This window comes from Gossypium hirsutum, chromosome A07 (assembly GCF_007990345.1).
Source record: "Gossypium hirsutum isolate 1008001.06 chromosome A07, Gossypium_hirsutum_v2.1, whole genome shotgun sequence".
Classification (NCBI taxonomy): Eukaryota; Viridiplantae; Streptophyta; class Magnoliopsida; order Malvales; family Malvaceae; genus Gossypium; species Gossypium hirsutum.
Window position 1 is genome coordinate 46,410,100 of NC_053430.1, and position 9,223 is coordinate 46,419,322.

Below are 9,223 nucleotides of genomic sequence, written 5' to 3' on the forward strand. Positions count from 1 at the left end.
GGAAATTTGTAGGTTATAGTTAGAATTTCCAATTTATTTTGCTAATTAACTTGTCTAACATTGGTTTTTTAGGAATCCTAAGTGCCATCAACCAAGGAGTCAGTAAGTACAAAGTCATGGATGACTTTTATTATATGTGGTTCGATGAAGACTTCGATTATGACGACGATATTGACAAATGAGAAGTTTATGAAGATTAGGAGATCCAAGAGAATCAACGATTACTAATGCTAAAATTAAGTCAACGTCGAGGAGAAACCCTAGATCTTTCCCAAAAGGATGATGACCACAGAAATATGTCATCAGAAAGGTACCAAGAGGTTCCAAGTCTAAAATTGCATAGAAAGGATAATGTCATCATAGGTGTTTTTGAAGAAGGAGAAACCCTAGATTATTATCCACTTCAGCTGAGAGAAAAATATTTAAACAGATTAAATGAAACTTCGAAAAGAGAGAATATGGAGTTAGCGGAGGAAATGGACAGTGAATCGGATAATCAAATAGATCAGGAACTCATCATCCCCGAAATCCCAAAAATTACTGAGAAAGCTGAACTACAAAAATAATATAATTTAGACTCACCAACAGAGGCTATGATAGTTAAGACTAAGTTAATAGAAGAATGTCTATCGATTCAAAAGTTTATAGAACAAAAAGACGAGAAACCAACAATCCCAACAGATGAGCCTAAATTGACCATTCTTTTCATATCCATAGTCTTAAACCAAGCACCCCAGAAGTCTATGGATTTTGGAATTTGCCAAATATTGAAAAAAGTGGGAAAAACATACATTGACAAAACTTACGATTATATAGCAGGTTTCAATCAAATCTAACAATTAGTCTGTACAAGCATCGAGTTATGGTCAAAATGGAATGTTTGATTCTTCTAAGAACCTGCTAAGGGAATTATCTGCAAGCCAATGAATGTACTTAAAAGTCTACAAAGACAAAACTTTAGTAGCATAATACAATATTTTATAATCTTCTGTTAAGTGCATTACAAAGTTCTTTTGAAAAGGCATACCTGATCAATGAAAAGGACAGAGACCCTATACACAACAAGTGTGAGATGCAATCTTCATATTTTTTCAAAATAGAAATTTTGAATATAAAGTAAAACAGCTGTGTGGGTATATTGCTTCCCCGATCACCAATAGTTATGACCTGTGGAAAGAGTTGTAGGTCATTAAAGTAGTATAGAAAGGTAAATTCAGGGAAGAGAACAACTGCAGACGAATAGAATGGCATGATGGGTGCTAGACTAATACAGATAGAAACAAATTACAGGGATCTCAGTAGTGCATATTGACTGAATTGACGGACGAGTCCGGTAGCAAGACCTAACATTTTCCATTGTTTGATTATTACTAACTATACTAACCGTACACACTGCTAACAAAGTTGTTAATGTACTGCAGGTAGGTCACAAACATGTTTAACAAGCACTTGCAGCATTCCGGAGAGCAAAAATTTAGGAAACAAGGTGAACATCGCAACACAGACAATTCCGTGTTGCAACATCATGGATAGTAACGAAGAAGTTCAAAAATTGACCTGATGTGTAACAACCCGATTTTAGCTAAATCTGAATATTGGTTTCAAAACCATAAATTCGAGGTCAAAAAATTATTTTAATATTATTTTTAGTATCTAAATCATGTGATTATATATGTATGAAAGTTTTGTGAGCTAATTTTATCGTTTAATAGTTCAATTTGAGAAAAAAACTTAATCGCGTAAAATGCAAAAGTTGCATTCTATATGTTAAATGTGCTTAATTGTCATGGCTTATAAAATGAGAAGTCCTTAAGATGAAATTATACCATAGATAGTGTTAATGGACATAAATGGGCATTTATTGAGGTGTTTAAATGGTTTAATAACAAGGTTAAATTTGTAAATTGGTTATTAAGGTATATTAAATAAAACCAAAACCAAAATTATGTGTTATCATCATCATCTAGCCAAAAATACAAATAAGAAAAGAAGCCAAATTAGGTTTTAAGCTTTCGGCACTTGTAAGCTTGATTTGGTAAGTGTTTCAGCTCAGTTTCTGATGATTTCTATGTTTTTGTGATTGTTGCTTTGAGTATTAGCTAGCCTTTATCCTAATTTTTGAATTTTTGATGAATTTTTGATTTGTCATTGATGAATGCTTGAGCTTTTGAATGTTTGATGATGAATAATGAAAGCTTGTGCTTGATATACATGTTTTGTAAAGTGATTTTGAGTAAAAATGCATATTATGGATTAAATTGAGAAAAGTGTAAATTGAGGGGTTAAATTGTGAAATAAATGAAAGTTTTGGGTTGCTAGGGGTTTCTAAAAAATTTAGCTAGGCTTAGGTGTAATTAAATTTTTGTGTAATTTGTGTTTTTGTGAAATAAGGACTAAATTGAATAAATGTGGAAATTTAGGGCTAAAGTGAAAAACTGCCCAAATATGTGTTTGTCGATTAAATTGGATAAACATGTGATTGAATAAGTTAATTTTGAATACATCTAGATCAAGAAAGGAGGAATTTGGATCTAGATCGGGGGAAAACTAAAGTTATCGACTAAATGATTCAATTCACCATTTTAGTATCTGAGGTAAGTTCATACGTAATAGATATTGTTACAATTATGTCTTAAATGGTTTAATGCTGCATTTAATATATATGAGACGATGGTTGTGTACGATGGTGAATAGACTATGTTTGGCACTTAGTGTGCAATTCGAGATAGCTTCGGCTATATAAAGCACTTAGTGTGTGAATTGGAATCACTTCAGTTATATGTGGCACTAAGTGCACGATACCAAGATAGTTTAGATTTAATGTGATGGCACTAAGTGTGCAATATCGTTACAGCTTCGGCTAATCATTTTTGCACTACGTGTGTGAGTTCCTAAAGTATTGAAAGATTTCTGAATGATTTAACGTATTGAACAAAGAGGTGAGAATGAAATAAATAAATATGGGAAAGTACAGGTACGTATGATGCCTATATGGTAGTTGACACTACGTGTATGAAGTTTGATGGATTTGTATATATGATAACTGGTCATGGATTAGAATCGAATGATGATATGAGATTTAATAAGTGTTTAATTATTTGATAATTTGTATATTATGAATTTTTGTATAAATATTTGGTACGAACTTACTAAGCTATGAAGCTTACTGTGTGTTATTTGTTTTTGTTTTATAGAGTATTGAAGCTAGCACGGACATCGGGGATCATCGGGAACCATCATCACACTATCGACTACTTGTTGGTATTGTTGGATGCTTGTAAATATGGTATATGGCATGTATAGGCTAGTGAGTTGATGATGTGTTTTGAATTATGATTTAAGCCATGAGATTTGGCTTACTTTTGGTTGAAAATGTTGTTATCACTATAGGAGAACAGACTTTTAGCGGCCTTTTTTTTGGCCTTTAACGGCGTTTTTAAGCGCCACTAGAACTATTAGCGGCGTTTTCACAAGCGCCGCGAAAAATGCCTCTATAGCAGGCGCCGCAAAAATTTGTGGCGTTTATTTCAAAAAACGCCGCTAAAGACCATGACCTTTAGCGGCGCTTTTTTTACAAACGCCGCTAAAGACCATGACCTTTAGCGGCGCTTTTCCCGCAAACGCCGCTAAAGACCATGACCTTTAGCGACGCTTTTCTCACAAACGCCGCTAAATATCATGAACTTTAAAAAAATTATTTTATTTTAATTAAATAATATTTATTTTTATGTTAAATTTTATATTATGTTTAATTTTTGAAATTTGAACTTTAAACTATATACTTTTAAGGATAAATAAAAAATAGTAATTAAATTAAATTTTCCATTAAAATTTAAACTTCAAAACTAAATATAAAAATTAATGAATTTAAATTTAATACATAAACATTGATTCAATATGTAATTTAATACATAAAAAAACACACACACACACAGAGACACAAAGTATTACAATTTCTAAAACAAAATTCATCCTGGTGAGAATATAATGCCAAATCATCATCACCTCTCATTGCAATGCCTGCATATATAACTTAGTGAAGTACTTTGATCTTGATCTTGGTTAAGAGTTGTTCCAGCAATAAAGAAAATTGTTAAACGGAATCTCGGTCACCTGACTGAGCAAAACAAGGAAATTAGCTATACCATCTACTGTAATGAAAGTGAAATCAGTAAAAAGTAAACCCATAATAAAAAAACTGATGCTAGGCTAATCGTAAATTCTACTGTCGCTATAAATAAGTGACAGGCATAAGTCCAGTTTCATGTTGATGGACTTGTAAAGGCCTCAAAAAGAAAATAAGTAGCATATATGAAAAAGACAAAGGGTCAAATGAAGGTTAAAGGAGATGTCATGACGAACCTCACTAGATTTGACACATTTTTACCCTTAAAGTCCAACTCTTCCTTCTCCTTATCATCCCTGTAACCTCCATGTTTTAATTATTATCTTCCCATATGATCTCCAGGACATTTTCATTCACATCAACTTGCACTTAATTTTCAAGCACTGAACACAATTCAGACATAAGTCCATAAATGAAACCATATTTTCCTACAATTCCTGTCATTGATTATAGACATATCATTTTATATTCTTCTAGGTCTTTACTCATTCTAACCTATATAATCATTGAGAATATTCATAATTTATTGAAGCATGAAATTTTTAAAAGATACATCGATTTAAGATTTTCAAACAACAAAAATGTTTGCTTTGTATTTCTAGTCTGACTTCCTTTTGGAAGTTAACCTTTAAACTTTCTGTAGAGGATTTATCCTGAGTAGGAAATAATAAGAGCATGGTAAGATAGTCTAGGTTCTATCTATCTAACATGACAATTGCAACAAATGATGGCTCCAAATTGTGAGTCATATAAATAAAACATGTTATGCATAAAAATATGTCAACGCTACATTGCTGTCAAAAAGAAAATTCATTTTTCTTTGTAGGTTCACTAATAATAAAATGAAACAAGGGACAGTGCATCATATAAGAGATTATCCATTACCAGTTCCTGCATCATCATGGTGCTCCAAGATCTTGTAAACCTCCATTGGAGCAGCATAGCCATTGATCAATGAGAATGTACGTGAATGTGAGGCACATAATATGAGGCTCAGGGCCACAGGTCTAAGAAATTTGGCCATCTGCGTAAAAATGCCAATACCATTTGAATGAGAGCTTAGTGCTGTAGGCATACAGAACTAAATTGGTGTAGAAGATGCCCACCATAACTTTAATAGAATTATCGTAGGGATTATATTTGTCTCGGAAAAGATCAGTAAAACTCTCAATGACAGCAGAAGCAGCAACACAAACAAGAGGGTATATGGGATAAAGGAATCTGCATGACAATTAAATATAATGGACTGTTACAGATCGAAGCAGGCTAGACCGATATTATAGATTGTTCAGGACACGTAAAGAGACAATGACAAATGTGCTCTGTTTTGTTCTCTTGCAAAACATGCCATTCAAATTAGCCCAAAGTTTTGGACCAAAACAATTTCTGAACCCTCCTTGAAACTTCTAAAAGTCATATATTGGAATGTTCTTTATTAATTTATCTATTTTATGTCAGGGAAAAGCAGGAAACAAAATATAAACAAAATTTCCTAAAGACATTTAGGATAAAGATTAATTGTACCTTTCTTCTTTGTGCGGCTGCAGAGACATAAATGACAGCCATATATAAAGAGGAGAGATTACGATAAACAAGTCAGGGGCATACTTTTTTCTTGCAATTTGGCAGAATTCCCAGGAAAAGCAAAGCAAGGATGAAACAGAAGTTGAAGTTGTTAAACCCATTCCTTATATAAAAAAGTGGCCCCTCAGTCCCATACAAATGGCTCTCGCCACCTCCTAATACATTATATACTAAGAGATTAAAAACAGATGATGTCCAGCGTTGGTAGTAGCAGTGATCAACGAGTATGGAGAGTGCCTGTAGAACGAAGTTCAATTATTCACAATTAAACAACAAATGGAAAAACTAAATATAAACCAATTACAAATATGTTAATGTCAAACTCTAAGTTAAGATATCAAAACGATATATCCAGATATAATAACCAAATGGAATGATTAAATTTACTTACAAGAAGAGCTATTGAGGTGACAGCACCAGAAAGAAATGCTTGTTTGAATTGTTTATCTAAAGAGTAGAAGGTCAGTGGAAGAAATGCCAAGATTGAAAATGGCCAACCTAGGATTACACCCACAGCTGCAACAGCAACAGCCCATGCAGGTTTCTCAAGTAGAAATAACCCTGATGAGAGGCTCATAGCATATATAGAGAATGAACTAGGAAGAAAACCTGGAAAAAAATTATCACAGTGATAAAATATAGCAATTTGAGAGAAAGACAGAATTTGTTAGGCATTCTCATATAGCTTAAAAGCACATTTATTGATTACTTTGTTAGAAGCAGCTGAAAGCCTACAACCAACAAGGAAAAGCATGACAAACACTTATATATCATCATTTTGGAGATTGACAAAGGAAGACGGAAAAAACCACTCACTTGTGCTGGCCAAGACCATTTTTGGATTAGTTAAATTGAAGTTTACATTTAATGGAGTAATTGATTTGCAATATAATCACATAGTTCATTTCACGTCCCATCATTCTCAATTCATTCTAGAAAAGCAAAAAGTGAAAACCGATACTTTTTTTTATTTTTTATTTTACTAGTCATATATTTTACCATTCATAGACCAATCATGACAGCAGGAGCTTTATTTATTTTCATTGTTTCCGCAAAGCTTCAAATTGGTCAGGTTATCAAATTTATTTTTTTAAATGCCACCTAATCCGATTTAACAGATCCACCTAATCCGATTTAACAGATGTTCTCTAGTGGTGTTATTAATGGAATTTTAATTTTAAATAAAAAAGAAGGGATCAAATTTAAAATAAACAAAGAATAAAGTGACTAAAAGTATAATTAGACCTCATAAGACCAGACATCAAAAGAAGCAAGTGTTCCTTCCCGTCCCTTGCTTTACCCCCATTTCTACTCTGAGAATATCTTAATAGTTTTGGTTCTCATTTATGTCAAACATCTCAATGAAAAATAGTTATAAACCAACAAATGATAGCATATGAAAAACCCGGACGTACCAGTATGAAGATAAATCTCTCGATTCATCTACTTCATGCTTTCAACAGCCAGACATGAAAGTGAACAATTGACCGCTTTCAACACGCAAGCGCCCTTAACAGAAATAGAAATTAACAAAGTTAAACTACAAAATAAATTGTATAGCCATTGCAACCTTTTTATACAACAACAAGAAAAATGTCTCCGGCTAATGATGAGTGAGCTAAAAGGCTGAGAATCTAGATCTCTTTCCCACCAACAGCTAGCAAAAAAACTAAGCAGACCATACATCAATAATTGCCCTTTTAAGAAAAAAGAAACATCCTTAATAGCATGAATGAAAGTGAGCTATTTTATAACAGTTTCCATCTTCATTCCTAAACCAGCAAGTCCCTGCAAAGCTCTAGCCATCTAAAAAAGTACAATGTCAAATAATACCAGCAAAAGGAATTTTGTAATTAAAATATGTATGTTCGTATATATTTCTTATTCCTAAGCATTCTTCACAAACCACAATCTCAACGTAATAAAAACTCTCTGAGAAAGAGTAGCCATCCCAAAAAATGAATCCGCATAAAGCTCCATCCTTTTTAATCCGAATCGTTAATAAAAGCACTTCTGCATCTATAGCTTGGATTATTGGATGAATAATTCGAGGAACTAAGCAGAACATAAGCAATAATAGTCAGCTAAACGAAGTGGCTGCGATACCCAGATGCGTTTTATGGTTTATTCAGTAATAAATCAAGAAAAATTACAAACTTCACGTATAACCCAAAATTGAAAACCCAAAAAAGAAGAAAGTGGAGAGAAGGAAGAACCTGGTTTAGGATTAAAGACGGTGTTTGGTGAGAGAGATAATCTACCACGTATGGCAGTCTCCATGCCTCTCTGACTCTATATTTCCACACACAGTCTCTCCTCACTTCTGTCTAACGAAAAATGTTTTAAGTGAAAATTTAGGGGTTTCAGAGGGGGGAAATTTGGGGATAAAACCGCGCTTTATGTTTTAAGTGAAATGATTTTTTTGTGGAGTTTTTATTAAAATAGCCGTTATTGTTAACGCCACCACAAATTATTTCATTTTAAATAAAACGATGTCGTTTTTCTCTATTAAAAGGTTTTTTATTTTATCTGCTAAAAATATTAGTTAAATAATTTTATAAAATATTTATTATTACTATTTTTTTAAATTAGTTTTTATAGATAAAAAAATCAAGTACTCTGAAAATAAATATTGTGTATTTTAATAAGAAAACAAATAATTAAATGGCTGTAATTAATTATTAAGTTAAAATTATCTAATGTAAGCAATCAATCTCTCACATATCAAATTTCTATTAAAGATTGAGACGTTAATCATGATTTTATATTATTCTTTTCCGATCTAATCTCCATTTCATTAGAAATATTTCTTCCTAACTTAAATATAACTATTTTGCTAGAAATTGATGTGGAATGATTTTAGTTTTTGTATTTCATTTTTATTTGTTATAATTGGTCCTATCCAAAATAGATAGTTACCTATCCATATCAATCTGTTACTTTTTTTATTTATTTATCAATTTTTTTTAAATCTAATATTTAAATATATCAAATGGTTTAGATTAAATATTTATATATAAAAGTATTAATTGATTGCAAAAAAATTTATCATTTAACAAATCTTAAGTAAACCTTAAATCCTAAACCATTTAATATATATAAAGTTTATCTATTATCTCTTAAATAATTTAAACTATAATCATAATTTTTATATATTAAAATTAATATTATCTTTTTTACAATTATATAATAAATTATTTAATATATAAATTAAAAAAATACTAATTAATCTAAACCCTAAATCCCTGACCTCTGACCCTTAAACCTTAAATCATAAAACATAAACCCTTAACCCCTAAACCTTAAACCCCAACCCTTCTAAAACTTAAACCCTAACCCTTAACCCATAAATCATAATCCCTAAATCCATAATCTATAAAGCTTAAAATAGTAACTCATAAACATTAAACCATTAACCACATACCATAAACCCTAAACTATAATGATAATTAATTCAATATTTTAAAATTAATACTATCTCTTTTACAATTATATAAGAAAATATTTAACATA

General features: G+C 31.5%; 1 protein-coding gene across 9 annotated transcripts; it reads right to left on the bottom strand.

Annotated features, from left to right (window-relative positions):
- Positions 1–3,792: 3,792 nt before the first annotated feature.
- On the bottom strand, positions 3,793–8,103 carry LOC107952117 (dol-P-Man:Man(6)GlcNAc(2)-PP-Dol alpha-1,2-mannosyltransferase). 9 transcript variants are annotated; one of them, XR_001698775.2, is made up of 8 exons: positions 7,927–8,101; positions 7,126–7,219; positions 6,102–6,319; positions 5,651–5,947; positions 5,233–5,347; positions 5,012–5,150; positions 4,363–4,509; positions 3,807–4,117 (listed from the first exon to the last, which is right to left on the bottom strand). XR_001698775.2 is itself a non-coding variant. In XM_016887387.2 (7 exons), the coding sequence occupies exons 4-7, from the start codon at positions 5,809–5,811 to the stop codon at positions 4,094–4,096; spliced, it is 435 nt and encodes a 144-aa protein (XP_016742876.1). In that variant the 5' UTR covers positions 5,812–5,947; positions 6,102–6,319; positions 7,126–7,219; positions 7,927–8,101; the 3' UTR covers positions 3,793–4,093. The 9 variants fall into 9 exon arrangements, 4 of the variants coding, with proteins under 4 accessions (XP_016742876.1, XP_016742879.1, XP_016742878.1 ...); XR_001698776.2 differs by having other exon boundaries at positions 3,869–4,113; XM_016887387.2 differs by lacking the exon at positions 4,363–4,509 and having other exon boundaries at positions 3,793–4,113.
- Positions 8,104–9,223: the final 1,120 nt, after the last annotated feature.

What these genes read in the sequence shown, in the direction of transcription:
- LOC107952117 (XM_016887387.2), bottom strand. Translation starts at nt 5,811, where the DNA reads ATGGGTTTAACAACTTCAACTTCTGTTTCATCCTTGCTTTGCTTTTCC. An exon ending in CAGCCGCACAAAGAAGAAAG is followed by an intron (nt 5,348 to 5,650) that starts GTACAATTAATC and finishes ATTGTCATGCAG; the next exon opens with ATTCCTTTATCCCATATACC. An exon ending in ATAATTCTATTAAAGTTATG is followed by an intron (nt 5,151 to 5,232) that starts GTGGGCATCTTC and finishes ATTTTTACGCAG; the next exon opens with ATGGCCAAATTTCTTAGACC.